Source organism: Mixophyes fleayi, chromosome 1, assembly GCF_038048845.1.
Source record: "Mixophyes fleayi isolate aMixFle1 chromosome 1, aMixFle1.hap1, whole genome shotgun sequence".
Lineage (NCBI taxonomy): Eukaryota > Metazoa > Chordata > Amphibia > Anura > Limnodynastidae > Mixophyes > Mixophyes fleayi.
In genome coordinates, this window is record NC_134402.1 from 408,202,158 (window position 1) to 408,223,054 (window position 20,897).

The following is a 20,897-nucleotide window of genomic DNA, read 5'->3' on the forward strand; positions in this document are numbered from 1 at the left end:
TTCTCATGATTAGAGCGGGCTCTCATACAGGTAAGAAGAAAAAAGTCAAACTCCCAACTAGACCCTAAAAAACCTTGTACAAAGGACAATAACAGCAGAATTATATCCCATTGGTAAATAATCATGGGTAAATACCCATACATCATCATCATTTATTTATATAGCGCCAGCAAATTCTGTAGCGCTTTACAATTGGGAACAAACATTAATAAAACAATAGTGGGTAATACATACAGAGAGGTTACAATCTATGGGACAATGGGAGCTTGAAACATAATGACAAATAAGGAATAATATAATTTATAAAAATTACATTTTAATAAAAATAAAATGAAATATACAATAATCAAGCGTTACTAAAACACATTGTACAGGCGTCGCCTGCTGCCATTACCGCTTTAACAACAGAAATACTACTGTTACCTGGGAAACTGACATCATTTAGGCATTCCTGGCATGTTCATTTGTTGCAATTGTTAAAGTTCAGCTTTGTAAACAGTCGGATTTAGAACCCTGTTGAGGATGACAGTTTCAGAAAATAATGCTGTGGTAAGTGTTGTCGGGTTTGTGGCAGTCGCTCCAATAACTACCACCGACTTTTGTGGGAGCCCAAACAAACCAAGCACTTTAGCCACAAAAGTGGCACTCCTTGTCAATGAAGTGCTTGGTTTGTTAAACTGTACCTGCCACCCCTCCTATTTCTGTGTGGTTTTATTAAACTTTTTTAAAATATTGCTGGGTGGAACAGCCCAAGGACAATTCCATCTTACGCCACTTTTCTTTTCTGCCACTGCTATGTGGCAATGTTTCCTAGATGTTCTATGAACTGCCGTGTGCTTGTGCCGTCGCTCTGTCGCTTAGTATCCAGCCAGCTCGCTGCAGTCTTTGGCTGAAAGTGGATGAAAATAATATTGTGATCTGTGAGGTGGTCAGAATTGACTGGAAATGACTGGAAATTAGTGTTATTTGGGTTAAGGGGGGTATTCAATTGTTAGCGAGATCGCTAAAATACTCGCGCTCTAAAAATATTACCGTTAATACGATAATTACTCGCTGGATTTCAGCTGAAATCCAGCGAGTAAATTACCATATTAAAGGTATTTACGCGCAATATTACCATATTAACGGTAATATTTTTAGAGCGTGAGTATTTTAGCAATCTCGCTAACAATTGAATACCCCCCTAATAATAATGTAGGAACAAAAATATATTTCAGCAATTTTTCAAACAGATACAAAACCAAAACACGTGAAGGCGGTTTTGCCAAAAACCAAAACATGAAGTTGATACAAATCCAATACCAAAACAAAAGCACGGTGTCAGTGAACAACTCTGAATACACATTTCTTGTAAACGTACTGTGTTATAGAAATACAGGTTAATAATAATAATAATAATAATAATAATAATAATAATAATAATAATGTGTCAGGACACAGTGTAACACATTATTTATTATGTGTTACACTGGCAGGCCAAAAATATATAACAAGCAAATTTCCACACCATTAACAAAAGAGAAACAAAACAAAAGTTAATAAAAATGTGCATTCAAATACATAAATTCTATTACTATACTAACTTGCAATTTAAATCAACAAACTAAAGCATTAGTTATACATTACTTTTATTAGTTATTACGAAATAGCCATTTTAAATAATGTTTTTATTTATTCACTGGAATTGCAGGCAAGTTGGCAACAGTCATTATATAAATAAAATGACTAGATGTGATCTACTATTTGAAATGATTGACTCTTTCATTCTTTTTTTTAGTCAAACTACTGCACTCTATGTCATAGGGATGTAGAGGTATTCTTTTTATTTAATTAAAAATTATACAAAACATGGGTAAAAATATTTTCACATATGTCTTGATTATAGGGGATAACTATATTTACAAATCTATACTAACAACTTCATAGCATGTGATATGTACCACAAGTGACAGAGAGAAGTTGAAGTAACCAGGCTCTGCATCCCTAAGCTTTTGTTTGAAGGAAGACTTATATGTGGATAAAGCAGTAATGGGGGATAACTGTACTCTCCCCCCCTATTTACCCACTTTACATCCTCCCACTGAATCCTGAGAAGATAGATAACAAAGACAATCTTCTTCCTGCTCAACTCCCGACATGTGAGGTCCACACTGGTGACCTAACCAAAGAGGGAAGGCGCAGAGCGCTGCACGCCTCCAGCTACAGGGACGGAGTCTACTGGCTGCTTATTGTCGTCTGCTGAGCCGTACTGACGGGTCTGTGCTGAACTTCTCTGCTGTGCATCTGAATAAACCGCAGGGAACGGAGAGGAACCACCGGCTCGGGGAGAAACGTGAGAACTAGATATGAAGTTTAGACTTGTTTTAGCGCTGCCCCTGCTGGGATTAATGAGCACGTTCTGTGCAGTGCAATGTGAAATGGGGTTAAAAGGTGAGTGTCACTTATCAATGTAACATATATGTAGGCTGCACTTGTGATGTAACCCTGTGTGTGTCCTGTGGAACACGTGTGGCTAGGACATGGGCATTGCTTTATACCCTTCTTATTTTTTTACAGACTCAAGTTCTCATTTTCCTCTTACCCGTAGGAATGACCCCTTTTTTTTGGATTGGTTATAGATCACTTTGGATAAACTCAGTTGGCTCCAAAAGCCTCTGACTCTGGCTTCTGATGAATTATAATATCCACCTTCATGTGGGTCATGTGTTAAAAAAACATGTAGTGTTGTGACCATTTAAAATATAGACATGAATGCTTATGCAGTAGGTTTATATTGTTTGATGCTTTCTTCTTCTTATTTTATTTTTAACATTGCAGCAGCATATTCCACAGAGTGACCTAATAACTTTTTTGGTAAACAAAAACATTCTATACCAAATAATTGCTTTGGTGACATGACTCATATGATGTTTACTAACATTGTTTAGGTTTGGATTAGTCCGAACAGCCTGGTATTGATGTGTTCTCAGGACCTTTGTTTCATGATTCTCGGAAATTCAGCAGACTTTTGTTTAATTTCTGGCAGAGTGTGGAAGGACCCTCCCAGTCTGCCCTGTACCAGCTTAATGAAGAGAAGTGTAGTGTGGAGGTCAGGCCCTTTTCACAGGAGCTTAATATGTGATATGTGGTTTTATCACTTTTGATGGAATACTGGTGATGAGTAGATATGTAATCACATCATGCCTCATCTGCGGAAACACTTGAATGCAGGCAGTGTTACAGATGAAAGCATAGTGTATATAGAAGTGAAAGTGCAATTCATTGTTTACAGAACATTTTATCGGGTTGATGAAATGGTTGTTTTGTATGTTTATTTGTTGAGGATTTCTTAAAATAACCTTCCAGCAAAATTTGTTCAATCAAATTTTAACTGGATGTGCAAGGACCACAGCATTGATGGTTTTAATCTCAAATATTGCCCCATATATGTTTTCATGTCCTATTTTACCTTTGTATTAAAGAGATTTTGGCTAAAATTCACCTTAAGGCTAATATACTGACATGGTAGTTTAAGGATAGGGCTACATTAACATTTGTGTCTTTTGCAGCAAATCCCATTTGTCTTTTGAATGCGGATGTCCAAAGCCGTAATTTTAGCGCCTGGGGTGAGAAGGAAAACTGCTGCATCCAAGCCCTCAATTTTAACCAAATGACCCTAAAACATTCATAAACTGTGCCCCCACTTTAGCATTGCGCCCTGGACGGTCACCCCTTTTGCACAGCCCTTATTACGGCCCGCGGATATCTGTCTTTTGTTTTACATCTTCTGTTCTTGTGTTGCACGTGGTTTGCTGCAAATCACATTTTCCAATAACGCAAATTTGTCTGAACTGTTGCAAAATAAAGTGACAGATGTAGCCAGACACACCAGATAGAGCGATAAAGGACAGTGTAGCTGCCTTCATACTGCTCCATTTGTTACAGACCATGCGGCTTCGGTCAGCCCTGACGCTGTGATCTGCAGATCATCACGTTTTACACCTAATTGATCAGAACATTTTACCTCGTTTTGCACCCAAGTAAATTTATAGAAATTTAGCGACAGGCAGGATTGTTTATAGATAACAGTTATACCAAAATGTATCTTAAATTAACAGTAATAATAACATTGGTAATAACATTTATATGGGAAGAAGCATCAGGGACAATCCCAGGTGTTAAATATCTGTCCATGCAATGTCTATATTTTTATATTGACCATGGGCACAATGCATAGAGACATAGAATTTGACCACCTCTAATGGGAGGCTATTCCACTTATCCACTACTGTGAAGTTGTTTTTTCTCGAATTTCCTCTGAACCTACTTCCCTCCAGTGTCAGTGCATGTCCTCGTGTTCTAATACTTCTCTTCCTTTGAAGAATGTTTCCCTCCTGTCCCTTATTCAAACCCTTGATATATTTGAACATTTCTATCATGTCCCCCCGTTCCCTTCTCTGCTCCAAGCTGTACATATTAAGATCTTTTATTCTTTCCGGGTATGTTTTGTGCTATAGGCCATGCACCATGTGTGCCATCTCTAATGTATTTATATCTTTCTGGAGATATGGCCTCTAGAAGTGAACACAGTATACTAGAATACCAATGACCTACGCAGTGGCAGTTTCTTTCATTCTGTGTGTTAGAGGCAGTTCTTACTATCTCTTCTTAATCCCTAGGCTTTATAACTTAATATCACTTCAAGCGGAGTATTTAAAATGCAAAAAATAATACATTGTAGTTAAATTCTGTAAACTTACCATATAAGGACTGCATTGCTCCAGGCGCTGCAGAGACGTATAGTACCCATACATTGTTTTACCAAGTGTCTGGTGTCTGGTGATCTTAGTATAAGGTCACATGTATACAGGACAGAAGGGTCTGGTGTGATTTGTAGGAGGAAGTACGCTAATTTTTCTAAGGTTTACACGTCTTTTAGCTTTTCTTTACTTAATATTTGATTTTTTTTACATCCCATAGGAAGCGTCAAAAAGCTTCAGGAGTCCGTATTAGGGGCATATTCAATTGATTACAGTTTCCGCTGCGGAAAAAGTATTACCGTTATTACGGTAATACTAAGCCGGATTTCAGCTCGCGGCTCCCTGAGCCGCGAGCTGAAATTCAGCGTGAAATGTACCGTAATAACGGTATTTACGCGCACTATTACCGTAATGCCGGTAATAGAGTGCGGGCGCGGTACTTTTGTGAATAACCCTCACAATTGAATATGCCCCTTAATGTTTAAATAGATGGCTCTCCAGTGCCCTGGCCACATGTTCCAGTTCAGGAAAAAAGTTATTTTAAATGGCTGTTTCCATTTCTTTTTGTCTTCTGCACAGCAGAACTAAGCAGGATCATTTCACTAAGTTCACAAGTATTTCTGTTGAATTCAGTCACCCTGCCATTATAGTTTATAGCTTAAATCCACTAAGGTTTTGTTTATATTGCTCCTTGATTAGATAACCTAAATATATTTCCATAGCAATCACCAGTAGGTCAGAGTTCAGACCTGGTAAAGCATTGTAAAGGAATGAGTCATGAGACTGTCTGCTTCTTTGCTGTCAAACTCCCTCCCCACCCCATGCTCACCCCCTACCCTAATATGTGAGAACTGGAGCTATCAAATGTACACTTCTAGGTTTAACTAATGACTAGAGATGGAAAAAATGTTTAATTCCGCAAAATATTTACCTCATTCTGCATTTGTCAATTAAATTTGTACATTTTGCCAGCAGCATTTTGTCGTAACGGTTCCCAGTCTTACAATACACTGTACATAGAGGAATGAATGTTTTCCCAGTACTTCACACCACGGCAAATGTCCTGATAAACTTGTTTCATTGCTTATCATCAATACTAGAATTAAGCTGGGTACACACTACAGGAATTTTGTCCAATAATCGGCTCAACCAGCTTACATACGACTGCTCGTTCAAAAGTCGGGTCAGTGTGTGTAGTAGTGACTCGATGGTCGAAAGTCTGCCCAAATGGATGATTGTCGCCTCATTTGGTTGGTCATACTGTTAAATATTTTTGTTCCAATCTCGTTTACGTTGTGTAGTGTGTATAAACTTCCGACCGATCCCTAAAGAGATAAAGGGAAGAGCGGACGTCCCTTTAGCCGTCGCAAAGGGACGTCCGCTCTTCCCTTTATCGTCTAAAACAAGGCTAGTGTGTATGCAGTCCATGGACTGAGCGATTGGACCATCGATCGCATGTAAAATCGATCAACATAAAAAGTTAGTTGAAAATTCTGTAGTGTGTACCCAGCTTAAGGAAGAATTTTTTCATCCAATGTGTTATCTAGAACGACTTTCCCTTCGACCAAAGATCGGATCGCTCGGACGATTTATGCGCACACACTAGTCACGTTTTAGACGATTAACAAAAGACCGACCATCCGTGCAGCGACTTTTCACCGCCATATTGTCGTGAGCAAAGATTAGAAATTTGTACACACTGAAACGACTTTGTAATGATATCCCCAAGAAATTTAAATAAAGGGCAGAGCATGTTCAATAGTAACCACCCCAAACCTCATAAAAATGCGAAAGCAACACGTTTTCTTCATACATTCATATCGGACGAAATTTCTGAGGGAGAAAAGAATGTTGGTATTCCTATGTTGTTATTCCTATGTTGTTATTCCTATGTTGTTATTCCTATGTTGCTAGTCCTATGTTTGTTGGTATTCCTATGTTGTTATTCCTATGTTGTTATTCCTATGTTGGTATTCCTATGTTGGTATTCCTATGTTGTTATTCCTATGTTGGTATTCCTATGTTGGTAGTCCTATGTTGGTAGTCCTATGTTGGTAGTCCTATGTTGGTAGTCCTATGTTGGTATTCCTATGTTGTTATTCCTATGTTGCTAGTTCTATGTTTGTTGGTATTCCTATGTTGTTATTCCTATGTTGTTATTCCTATGTTGGTAGTCCTATGTTGGTAGTCCTATGTTGGTAGTCCTATGTTGGTATTCCTATGTTGTTATTCCTGTGTTGTTATTCTTATGTTGTTATTCCTATGTTTGTTGGTATTCCTATGTTGGTATTCCTATGTTGGTAGTCCTATGTTGGTAGTCCTATGTACTAGGCACTTTCAGCATTTTAAATTTAAAGTTTATAGTAATAATAAAAATATGTTGAAACTTTTTATTTTTTTTCATTTCTTACATGTTATTTTTTGAAGCATAATTCAACAGTAAATCTGTTGAATGTACAATGTGTGGTTTATTATGTGTATTTTACAAATATATACACTAACAAGTAAGGGTTCGATTATAAAACATCTTAAATGTACATGTAAAGGGTTTTACAGAACACTGGTGCAAGATGCAGAACAATTTACTCAGGTGTACTAATATGCAGCCAGACATATAACATACACACTGTAGGAAACACAAAAACGTGTGTTATATACAAAAATATATATAATTATGCAGGCAGACAAATGTAATACACATATTTAACCTTTTTATTTATGTGTAGTGAGTGTACAATCAAGTGACACATAGCTATAATTAAGGAGGCAGACATAAGCAATACACATATAAATAAAAGTTTGTTTTTTTATAAGACTTCACTGACAAAGGTTTATAAATAAACTGGCAGACATATGCTATACACATTAATGCAATAGACACCTGCTATTGCTTTACAGCTAGAAGCACCTAATTACAAAATGAGTGACGTGTGGACACCACACCATGTGGGTCTGTGACAGGCATCAGAAATTAACATACATACTCCCCTAAAGGAGTCGCAGCTCGAGGAACTATCAGCACTTGGTCGTGGATCGATCGGAAAATTATACACACTACATGATCGTTAGGTGGATTGGTCGGAAAATACTAAACAGTACGACCAACCAAATGAGCCGACAATCAACACTTTGGTACGACTTTCGACCATTGTGTCACTATACACACTAACCTGACGTATGTCAGCTGATTTGCCCGAATATTGGACGAAAATGCTCCAGTGTGTACCTAGCATTAGTGATGTGTCCAGTTATATGAATGATGGATAATTGTAAAACTTTAAAAATTATGTGTGATATTGCGGTGTGGGTGCATGAGGATATGAGTTTATGTGAAACAGGTTCTTGTCGATGCAGTGAGAAATCAGAGAAAGATATTGAATCACGTGTTCACTGACTTTTATACTGCCAGTGAAATATATGAAATGACCCTTTTAAAAAAAAGTGTGTTTGAGTTTCAAAAACACGGTAACATTGGTGGTGGTGATGGGGTTGTTTAAAACACCATGTATTAACCTGGTGTGGAAGGCGAGGGGCGCTAGGAGCGTATTAGTCTAGGGCATCCTGAACGCTTAATCAGGCCCCGGTGACGTGTCTGAAACTTATCACTGCTGACACCCTAGAGAACTTTGTATGCATACACTGCTATGTGTCAATAAGTTCGACTTGACAGCTGCAGTTAGCTCATCAGGGGGCAGGATGTGCATTTCTAGAAATACTAATTCTGGGCGATCATCTCTTTTAAACATTTGTTTTTAAGTGCGATGACCACTAGTTCATTTGTTTCCTGGTATTACTCATTAATTTTAAAATAAATTTATCCATTATGTTAATAAAATTAAAAGACAATAAGCACAATTATTTTCTGTTCTTGAGATTGAAAGAATAGTTGTTTTTTGTTAGTGGTCCTTTAAGTACCATTTTATTTTCTCTATCATTATTGTCAGTTCATAGGTATAATGTTATTTCAAATGCGAGGGTAAAAAGCAAATATGACAGACATACTACACCTTTGTTTGCAAATATACAATATACAGAGCAGGGCAAAATCCAAGATTGTTCCTGGTTTTGCACCCTCTTTTTCTGAGTCTCTTAGGAAGGGTAATTCACGCATGAAACATGTCAAAGGGGGGGTTAATTGCATTCTTGCTGATTTTAATATTTTCACTTCCAGGAGATCAGTGACTATATATATATATATATATATATATATATATATATATATATATATATATAATGTGACATAATCAGGGGAATAGGTACCATCTCTTGGGGGAAGATGGTGACGAACTGCAGCAGTAAACCACACAAATCCAAAGGTTTTAGTTTAAAGCCACAGCTAGTTTTATTCACCAGCTTGCAAACAAAACATAACAAACAAAATCCTAGCCGTCTGGCTACCAACTAATACATTTCCGGAGGCCCTCTCTCCTGTGCAGGACCTTGTGTCCAACACACAAATCAAACATGTATTGTTGCTTACCACAGCATAGTGTCTCAGGCGGCAACTCACCACCTCCCCAGGTCTGAGACAATGATTGCATATTCTAGCTGCCTTTTCACAGGCACCTCACAGGTGCATCTCTTGATCAGTCTGTTTAGAGACAGGTAGGCCAGAAGACCTGGACTGGGCCTTATGTATGGAGCCCACCCTTCTCTTTCTCCATACATAACACCATGGACCCTTACCATGTTTTGTTAGCTCAGGGAAATACCCTGTGGGAAACTTCACCCACACATCTACACCTTCTCCCTGGTGTTTTAACATACACAATGCTGGAAGTCTGGGACACATACCTCTGCCATTTAGCCTCCTTCCAGTGACTAATACACACAGAGTGGTCATAGTGGGGAGTATATGGTTGTATGCCATACCGCAGATTCTTCTATTGCTTAAATTGTAAAACTATCAAGTTCCATTCACTTACATTTTCCATACAACCAATTCTAAATTTCCACTTTGAACACTATATACATTTATATATTTCAAGCCAAGTGATTTAACACTGAGCCCAATATAGTGTCTTTGTGCTTGATGATGACTTCTTAATACCTACTCTCCCAGAATGTACAGGAAACTCCCGAAGTTCAGGTTGTTCTCCTGGTCTCCCGGGAGAGCAGGCCATCCTCACACTTCCTGCCCACATCCTAGTGAGAAGGTGTGCGTAATTTTTCCCCCGTCGCCTACAGCACAATGAGGCAAGAAATTGGAGATTCACTGCACCATATCACCCACACTTGCTGCTTCACCTTCAGAAGAATAAAATTGACAAGCATGGGTTTTGTGGTGGGTGGATATTGGGCAGGACAATGGACAGACATTGATATTTAAAATTCACTGCAGCACACATAGTAGAGACAATGGAATGCATGGGGTAAGAAAAGAGTCTGGTATTAATATAAGCATCCATAGGAGAGTAAATCAGGAATGGGACAGGACAATTGAGTGCATGTAGGAGGAGTGGGGGCTGCGTAGAGCATGGATGGGGGAAAGGGGACTGGGAATTGGATGGGGGAGAATAAGGGGAGTGTATATCTTTCAACGGTCCTGATTTAGGTGGGACAGCCTCGATTTAAGGAAACTTTACCCCTATCCCCTTACAATTGGGAGATATGTCCCAGTCACTGATCTGCACATTATTTCAAAAATGTTTTCAGGGAAGGGGGAGTGGGCTTGGGAGTGGTTCTAAAGCTCCCATGTGGTGAGACCATTCCCCCAAAGTTGCATAGCCATGTACCCTTGTGCCAGTTCCCAAGAGGGCAATGTTGGGAGGCATGGGACTGTGTTTAGATCAACAATCTTGTCTGTAAAATTGTCCTCTGGTGGAGTAAAATGTTTGAATTAATATCTATGTTTTGTGGAAGTGGGCTCTCCCTGGAGTCTGGGATAACTCCTTCAAACTCCGGAGTCTCCCGGACATCTATGGGGGAAGCTATTTTTGTAAGGGTGGATGTACATTATAGTAAATTGTGAACTGACTTTATAATTAGAGCAGTGAGTGGTATGTAGCCATGAATTTAGAAATTGTAAATAAGAAAATAGGAAACTATGATTAATACAACTCAATGTGTTTTTTTAACCATTATATTATCATATGCTAATGTGAATTATAATCAATGATTTGCTGTGTATTAAAAAGATTTGTATATTATGTTACAAACTACATTTTTAAAACATGAATGTTCGACTATATTAAATGAAATGTGTGTGGGAGGAGTAGCTGCTAGCTTCTATTAGTACTTATGCTGTTTATGTGGTGTGTGTTGTAAGTGGTATGACTGTGGACGGAAGGGTGACGGGCTAACCAGGGTAGAGAGAAGAGCGCAGATGAGAAGAATGCTCTCTGCATTGTATATCGATCGTTAGTCTGCTCTCTCCATTGTATATCGGTCATTAGAATGTGCTCTATATTATATATCAGCTAGAATAAAGAATTAACAATATAAATATATTGTATTGGGGGGGGCAGATATGTCATGGCTTCACCCCAGTAACCAGTGCCGTAACTAGACATTTTAGTGCCCTGGGCGAGACAGGGCACAAGCGTCCCCCATCTAAGTGGGAGTGGCATTTGACAAGTGGGTGTGGCCTACCTAATGTGGGTGTGTGGCTAGTACTTTACTGAACGAATTCTGTTACACATATTTGCAAATGCATGATTTTATATATATATATATATATATATATATATATATATACACACACACAAGTTAACCCGTGCATGATACTCATGCATTCTAGTCAAATCAAGCTACTTAAGGTGTTAAAAAGGTTCTTGTCATGCATTTGGGCCATAGCCCAGGCCTCCTCAGGGGAAGAGCGTTACTTCCCGACGTAAGCGCCCTTTTTTAACGTGGTTTTGTCCACATGTCACCACCTCATCATTCTTCTCCATCACCTCATCCTTCATTTTCATCACCACATCTATCCAGACACAGGGATCTCTCGCAGCGGTCCTGAGTATCACACTCCTCTCACTCTGTCACCCCCGGCAACCACTCCCCACTGTCACCCCCGGCAACCACCAACCACTCCCAACTGTCACTTCTCCTTCAAGAAATATATATATATTTTTTTTAAATCTTTATAAACACTTTTAACAATTAACAAATAAATTAACAAATTAAAAACATCTTAGTATACCAAATTTCAGCCCTTTCTGAATTTTTTTCCCCACACACACTAAGAATTTAGTAGGTCAGTGTATAACTCCACCCAGCAGGTGACGCTGCAGCTTGGTTTTATTTTTTCCACACACAGACAGACTAACACACGCCACTAGACATTTATATTATAGATTGTGGTGGGATTCAAATAGATTATTGTATTGATGACTGTATGGAAGGGCAAACCGACCTTCATCAACAATCATTTCCACTGCGAAGGTAAAAGGCAGAAGTTAGGGCTAATTAGCGGGCTGCTGCTGCGCCCCCCTTGGGTTTGCGCCCTGGGCGACGGCACCGCCCGCACCACCCTAGTTACGGCTCTGCCAGTAACATTCTCTTTAGCTACTACCACTACTACCCTTATTTTGATTTAAAAAAAAAAATAATTCTGGCAGGAGTTTTTTGTTTACATTTTTATTCTACATTTTTATTGTAACTTGCGATCAGTCTAGTTCTTTGTAATCATTAACTTGAAATATTCATGTTAAAGTTCATTAATGCTAAAGAGCCAATAAGTCGTACAGGAAATGACGTAGCTCAGAACTCTTTATAAGGTTAACTACTGTTTGAAGTATTTATAACTCACAGCTGCATTATATGGTACTTGGAATTAGGTGAGTTTACCCTTGAAAGAGAATGTTGTGGTGCTTCCTAAATTGTTATTAACTGCTTCATGCCAGGAAGCTTCAAGAACTAGTTACCTGCAAAATATAAATGAAAGTTTTACAGGTGTTTCCTGATTAAATAAAATAATATGGAATTCAAGATGAAGTCATTCACATCTAATGTCAGATTCAACTGGCTCATTGAAGGGGAAGCTATTATGATCAAAGGTACCTGCAATATTTTTTTAGGAGCCATAACCAACCCAGGTATTATTATTACTTCCTCTACATTGGGATATATTTACTCAGAACATCTCACAGAATATTGACCACCACATACTATTGTTGCATGACATTTGAAATAAAAATGATAATATTATGGCTTAAAGGACCAGTAACACAAATAAACAAAAAGGTGTCATATACATCCAAAGTTAATTTACCTCATACTTGCCAACTCTTGGTTGTGCCCCTCCGGGAGTTCCCAGAGGGGGTGTGGGTGGAGGGATCGGGGCTTGAAAAATCACGTCATTTTTTTCCCTTGAGAATCACGTCACTACGGCTCTAATTCTGCCCACTTCACTAGGAAGTGGACAGATGCGGGAGAATGCCCTACTTTCCCGGGAATTTGGGAGTCTCCCGGACATTCCGGGAGAGTTGGCAAGTATTATTTACCTCATAGTTGAGACCCCCATGAAAAGCAGGAAATTTCCTGCAATGTGGCAGGGAACAGACTGTGACACAAACCTTTAATCAAGCCATGCCTACCTCATTGAACACTGAATTGGCAGGGGCATGATGATGCAATTATAGTCATCATACACATTGGCCTGCCCACTTGGTGATATGAATAGCATCATCAAGTCACGCCCACCTCTTCTCATCCCTTTTCTCCCGGAGGACAGGAATAAATAGTAGGAAAGTATGATTTACTTCTGTTCAGCAGTTGGGAAAAATATTTTAATTGGAGTGTATGTTATACCAATTTTTTTAATACAACAAGACATTTTCAGTATATCATAGCAACCAATTAAATACTTGATTTCATTGTCTAATTTGCACTAGACAGCTGAAAGCTCATTGCTGCTTGCTTGCTATGTCACTCCATCCCTGTCAGATATCATTTTCTTAAGAAAAAGTTAACAAGAAACACCAAAGAAGCAGGAAGCGATGGAAGGCCGCCAGAGAGGATAAGGCCGCAACCATGGTTTGCCCTGACCACCCATATTATAATCCGCCGCTTAACCTGAGGTGAATTAAATATTTGATGTTATATAACTCCACCCAAAACTTAAGATTGGAGTTCCATAAATTAAACAATAATTTAGAATCTTACTTGTTGTTTGGCATTCTATCCAATCCTGTGGGTCCAACAATGTCTACCACTGTCCCGAGTGCTCTCCTTACGGTAGGATGATGTTGTTGGGCAACGCGCTGTCTGTATGAAAAAATACCCTTAATATAGTTAACTAAGTCTGCCTTGCGTATTTCAGAGATGGAAGACCTTGCTTAGGATGGTGGTATTTCTGTATTTTATATCATTCTAAAAGCAAAAGCTTGTGTGTTTGGTTTATTATTTTAATAGGTGGACACAATGTGCTGTAATGGATGTAGATTGGTATTGGTGGAGTCCTACACAAATTCACAGCAAGCTAACTAACATGCATGAAAGGTGCTTTCATTTTACTTTCTGGGTTGTGACATAGTTCATGCAGACGAAGCTGTCTAACCAGATGACTTTTATCTGATTCATATTTATTAACTAACTGAGTTTTCTCAACGATGACAGAGGATTTTTAGTAAGCATTTATTACAAAAATCATTCCAGGACAGTGCATCCAATAGGAGGATGATTTCACTTACATAAATTTCCCATTGTCTATCTCTTCTCTCCGGTCACTATGGCAAAGTTGCCTTGTCCATGTGTGACCTAATATCACGCATACACAGAGACAGATTTGCGATAGTGACCGGTTGGGAGAGCAGGTAAGCAGCAGTGAGCGATCCGAGGATTCCGCTACCACAATGCTCTACCCATAGGCTTCAATGGCTAATCTTCAGATTAGTTAGCTACTGCGGACAAGTTCCAATAGAATCCTATGGGGACTGTTTTTGCATACGATAAGAGTGGGACCACAGCAGATATCCGATAATTCTCTCAGATGTATGGCTCATAGAATTAATTTACAGAACATGTACAATGTGACCAGTGGGGCTCTGTTAAACTAGGAAGGTGGAGAAAATGCAATAAACAAACAAACCATGTTTGATGCTTGCTCCCCTTTATGTTTGTAATAGCAAACTGTAAGTGAGGGTATGTCTGTTTAGTGAGAGTCTTCGCCTATTTGTAGTACTGCTTCATTTTGTATCGCTTTTCTATATTTATTCTTTTTTATTTTATGTTTCAGATGGTGACAAAGGAAATCTGTCCCTAAGAACGTTCTCTTTCCATGACACTAGTGACACATATGAGGATTTTTCAGATTACGCAACAGAGGGATCTGGAGAAGAATCAGGACTGGGGCCCACCATGCCCCGCAGTCGCAGCATAGTAGTGCAACCCCAGAAAAACATCACGAAGCATGTGGAACTGTATCTCTCCAGTCAGTGGTTGACTAAGTTTGTACCATCGGTGTACACCCTGGTGTTCATTGTGGCTCTGCCTTTGAATGTAATGGCAATCATCATATTCCTGTTTAAGATGAAAGTCAGGAAGCCGGCAGTGGTGTACATGCTGAACCTGGCAGCCGCTGATGTGCTCTTTGTTGTTCTGCTGCCTTTCAACATCGCTTATCGATTCTCCGGGAACAACTGGATGTTTGGACCTGGAATGTGTCAGTTTGTCACTGCAGCATTCTACTGCAACATGTACTGTTCCATCCTGGTTATGACCAGCATCAGTGCCGACAGGTTCCTGGCTGTGGTTTTTCCAATGCAGTCTCTTTCTTGGCGCACAATGACCCGAGCCTGGCTGGTCTGTGTCTTCATCTGGATAATATCCATAGCCAGCACTGTGCCGCTTCTCATGAGTGAGCAAACTTATTACATTGACTCATTAGACATCACAACTTGCCATGACGTGCTGGACCTAAAAGTCCTAAAGACATTTTACCTGTATTATTTCTCCACTTTCATCTTGGCCTTCTTTTTCTTGCCGTTAATCATTACAACCGTCTCTTACACCGGCATCATCCATAGCCTGAGAAGCTCCAGCATTCAGAACTCGTGTAAGAAGACTCGAGCCCTGTTCTTAGCCATTGTTGTGCTTTGTGTTTTTATCATGTGTTTTGCGCCAACAAATGTCATATTTTTAATCCATTATCTTTATTTCCAACACGGAGACAGTGAGTCCCTGTATTTTGCCTACATCCTTTGTGTCTGTATTAGCAGCATCAGTTGCTGCCTTGATCCTCTTATCTATTATTACGCCTCCACCCAGTGCCAGAAGTACCTTTGCAATTTACTGTGCAATAAGAAGGTGACTGAACCTATAAGCAGCAGCGCTCATTTAATGAGCTCTGCCAGTAAAAATGAAACTGGCATCACAACGGCAAAGAACAGCATCTACCGTAAGCTGTTAACATAAGTATTATCTATATGATTCATCTACACACTGCACCTTCTTTTAAAGGATATTATTGCCTTCTCTGTGTCATGTGACTCTTCTGTTTGGGCTGTCCGTTGCCGAACAATGTTTTTCAACGCAGAGTTGAAACCTAATGCATTTAAAACCATTTAAGGAACGTCTAGGACAATAAGTCAGTGTTTAAAAGGTATTTACAACATAGTTCACCTACACAAAATGCAGTTGTTAAATGTTATTATAACAGTTTGATACGTGGTGAGCTGCCTTAGAACAAAGTTGGTTCAATGCTATCCTCAAAGTTATTTATTCTCCAGAACCTATCCCATGAATACAGTCCTAAAAAGAGACATCCCAACTCTTTTAAAAGTAACCTGTGACTCATTGGTTGGTGCATAAAGGGAATTTGTACAAGCTCGGGACTGGAGTACTGCTAAGCCCTTTTAAAGGTGAAACTTTCAATATATATTTGTGTATGAGAATTAATAAAGTTTTTATCTAGGGCAGCTAGTACTTCAGGTGATCATGTAAATGGCTTACCAATAAGGAAACACCATTAGTAAAGTTATCAAGTTTAGTAAAACTGGTGACAAGGAGTTTCTGGCTGATGTTGGGCACAGTTTTCTCAGTGGAAATGTTGAACAGAAGATTAAGGAAGATAATTAGTGGTGACCTCTTCCTGTGTTTTGTTAGAAAGTTATCATTCATGTCTTTATAATGCTAATTCTAGCTAAAATATGAAACCTAATCAGAAAAATTGTTTTGCTAATATGTATTATTATTACTAGAAGGTATAGCAACACTATATTATGAGTGTTATTTTAGTATTTAGGTCTGTTACTACTGTAGTACACAGCAAAAATACAAGCTGATGAGTTAAGGTTTTCCATAAATTCCCAGAACAGCATACATATAATTTTACTGTAATTTTTTATAGAAAACACTTGGGTGACATATTTCTCAGCAATTGTAATACCTTTGATAAGTAGGTAGAACCCTAGATTGTATAATGTGTTTTGAGGTTAATGTCCCTTTAACGAACGCTGTACACTTCTCTTGTAGTAAATTTCCAAGTCTCATAGCATAGCAAGCAAAAACAAGCAAGCTGCGTCTACTGCATATATTACTGTGTGGTTCCTGATCAGAGAATTATTCTTCGTAGCTGAAGATTTCAACCTTAACAATGTATATGTGTTGAATATCTTTATGGGTTTACTTTTAAAATTATGCTTTTACAGTATATAAAACTTGATTTACTTTATCCTTATTCCCTACTGTGCCTCACATATTCCTTCTATGTAATCTTCATGACAGTGTTATATCAGTGACTATACGGAAATGTGTACTTATGTGTCCTTATATGGTGTACAGTAAATCATTGTCACTTGTACATAGTGTTGTGTAATCGGTCTATGTAATGTTAGGCGTGTGAAACTACAGAAGAGAAAAAATAAGTAGCAGAAAAACTTTTCAGTTGAGAGGGTTGAGTACAAGTTAATAGTTTGGAGATCCTCAACCATCTAAAAATGCATTTGGCTTTAATATAAATATAACTGTTATTTATAGGTAAACACCCCCAGTCTGTGCCATAGACACCAGTGTGCTAGTTTCAATGAGAGATTTAGACGGCATCTAAACAGCTGTGAATGTGTGCAGATGTGCGACCATGCAGGGGTATATTGAGGGAACAGGAGCGAGATTGGGAGTGGCTTAGCACTTCATACTTGTTTGATGCACCCCCTGGGGATGTGGCATGGCCACAATGTAACACAGGCCTCCCGTTTGTAGCGGGCGTGTCTGATTCCCGATTCCCAGTCATAGAATGTTGAGAGGTATGAGATAGAATATACAGAACACACAACAGCATTTTGTAATGCCAGCGCCGTGCCACATGCTGACCAGAACAACCTATCCTGCACTGAGGAGACCAGACAATGTCAAAACTGTCTGGATGGATGTTCTGTATCAGCTCAAATGTGATGTCATGTAAGAACTCAGTGGGCGTGGCACTGACTCACAGTGCAGCCATAAAAATTGCATTTCCCAAAAGTGTATTCTCCATCTGGAGCGGTTTATTTGCACTGTGGCACAGTAGTTAGCATTGCTGCCTCGATGTTGGGGTTGTGATTTCTGTTGTGACAAGGACACTATGTGTCGGGGTGTCTATCTTCTCCCATTTTGTCCCACGCTCTAATAAACATACTGTTAGGTTAATTGTGTTTGTGTGTGTGTTGGAGAATTGAGACTGTAAGCTCCACTGAAGCAGGGACTTATGTGAATGATTAAACCTTTGTAAATGTGTTGGCGCTATACGGGGTAACTAATAAAAAAAATGTGTAGTGGAGCTTGGAAGTCTCTTAAATTTTGCTAATTTTTTAGGGGTTATAGAAGTAAATAAAATAGAAGAAAAACCTGGATAATTAGGTATCGCTGTCATTTATTATATGTAAAGGCCCCTTTATTCATTTTTGCAAGCATTTTAATAACTATTCTGTTTTAACATACACAGCATTCTGTAATATTATCTTGCTCTGATGGCAAAATTCTTAAACTCTTATTTGTATTACATGCTCTTAAATCTTTTACAGGCTGGGAACTAGATGTAGATTCTAAATTAGCACCATGGGGTAAATGTATCAAGCTGAGAGTTTTCCAGCGGGTTTGAAAAACCAATCAAATTGTAGCTATCATTTATTTAGTACATTCTACAAAATGATAGCTAGAATCTGATTGGTTGCTATAGGCAACATCTCCACTTTTCAAACCCGCCGGAAAACTCTCAGCTTGATACATTTACCCCTATGTCCAATTATTTAGTACTACATTTCCGTTCAATTGCTAACTAGTAGAAGTATAATGTGGCTTATTAAAATAATGATTAGAAATTTGGAACATTAGCTACAATGTTGTACAAGTAACATCTATTGGATGGCAACAGACAATATGTCTGCAAAATGGTAATTATGGCAATCGAGCCGAAAACTTACTTTTGGGTGCCATCCATAAGACTGGGGTCACACCTGCGTTTTAGACGCAGCAAATTTCTTCTTACAGATGCTAAGAATTTTTTAGCAGTGTTTATATTTTATCTGATAAAAACCCTTCTTTGACTTATGACAGGTTACAGTGTTTTTCATTCACTGCAATGGACCTGGATCTCTGAAGCTTTGGCTGCTCAGTGAAAATGTTGCAATAAAGATCGTTAGATGCTTATAAACGCTAGTGTGTCAGACAACAGTAGATTTCATAGACGTTAATTGTATGAATTAATATATCAGATACGTTGATGATATTTCTTATCACATTTCAGTTAAAATGGGAAGCTGTGATCCTAGCAGTGATCAGAGCGTTGTACAACCTGTGGCTCTTGGGCTGTCCTAGCATGCCCTGCCAGCCTTTGCTATTGCCCAATGTCTAACATATTATTCACTGTTTGTTATCCATAAACCCAACACCTTTGTTGCACACTCAAGCAGCTCTTACCATTGTGTTCAGTTTATGAGTCTTCTCACTTTGCACATATCTGTTGAAAATGTAAAAGTATGTAAATATGTATTTAAGGACATTTTGTATTGTTTGTGTATTTAATACATAGCCTATTTCTGGCTTAAATGTTTTATCTTTCCGTTGCAAATGTAAATAAAATTTGTCATTGTCCTGAATGGTTTGTTTATTTTTTTTGACAGTACCTTGTTTGTTATCGCAGGAATAAATCCAGTTTCTTGGCAATAAAATTTTAAGATTTTGCCAACATATTAGTCATATAAAGTCAGTTATAGGTACAGACAAATGATAAATAAAGTTACAAAAGGATTGCTAAATATACCTGTCATCTGTCTCTCAATTGGACTAAAATCTTTGCACATCTAGCTCAGGAGGTGCGTTCTAACAAATGTGTAGACAGTTCCATTAGGGAGGGAAAGCAGAGCAAAAGAAAGCTATTATGGGCAACTGCTCATCCTCCCCATCCCCAGCTTTCCTCCCATGGGCTCCCAGAACAGCTATCAGCCAGTTCTATCATTAGCTAGTAGCTGTTTGGGATCCTGTCCTGAACTTTGATGGCTGCCAGAATTCTGGAAACAACACTAACATTTCCAGAATACGCACATATCTCACACAAGACACCGCAAAAACCTAAATTCATGCACTCATCATCTCCCGCACCGACTATTGCAATTCTCTCCTTACTGGTCTTCCCAAAGTCAGACTTGAACCCCTACAATCTATTATGCACGCAGCGGCTAGATTGATTTTCCTTGCAAACCGTTTTTCCTCTGCTGAGCCACTCTGTCAGTCTCTACATTAGTTGCCCGTATTTCAACGAATCTAATATAAAATTCTTCTACTAACATACAAGGCCGTCAACAAAACTGCACCGACATACATTTCCTCCCTTGTCTCAAAATATCTCCCTACTTGACACCTCCATTCTGCACAAGATCTGCGTCTCTCTTACACTCTCATCACATCCTCCCATTATCGGTTACAGGACTTTTTTTGGACTGCACCCACTTTGTGGAATTCTCTCCCTCGCACAGTAAGACTTTCCTCTAGTCTCCAAACCTACAAGCGTTCTCTGAAAACCCACCTCTTCAGACAAGCTTATAATATTCCCCAACAACCACCTTAATCTCCCTATTACCACCCTCTACACAGCTAACACAAGACAACAACCCTCTGACCAACATTGGTACACACACAGCTAACTCAGTACTTTTACCTTTGCATTCTAGCTGGTCCAGTGTGCAATATGATGTAGCACATGCCCTTGTGTTTCAAACTCCCATTGTCCCATAGATTGTAAGC

At 38.8% G+C, this 20,897-nt stretch overlaps 1 protein-coding gene across 1 annotated transcript; it reads left to right on the plus strand.

Annotated features, from left to right (window-relative positions):
- The first annotated feature begins 2,177 nt into the window (after positions 1-2,177).
- Positions 2,178-19,748, plus strand: LOC142099019 (proteinase-activated receptor 1-like). Its single transcript, XM_075182083.1, has 2 exons — positions 2,178-2,430; positions 14,917-19,748. The coding sequence occupies exons 1-2, from the start codon at positions 2,346-2,348 to the stop codon at positions 16,092-16,094; spliced, it is 1,263 nt and encodes a 420-aa protein (XP_075038184.1). The 5' UTR covers positions 2,178-2,345; the 3' UTR covers positions 16,095-19,748.
- Positions 19,749-20,897: the final 1,149 nt, after the last annotated feature.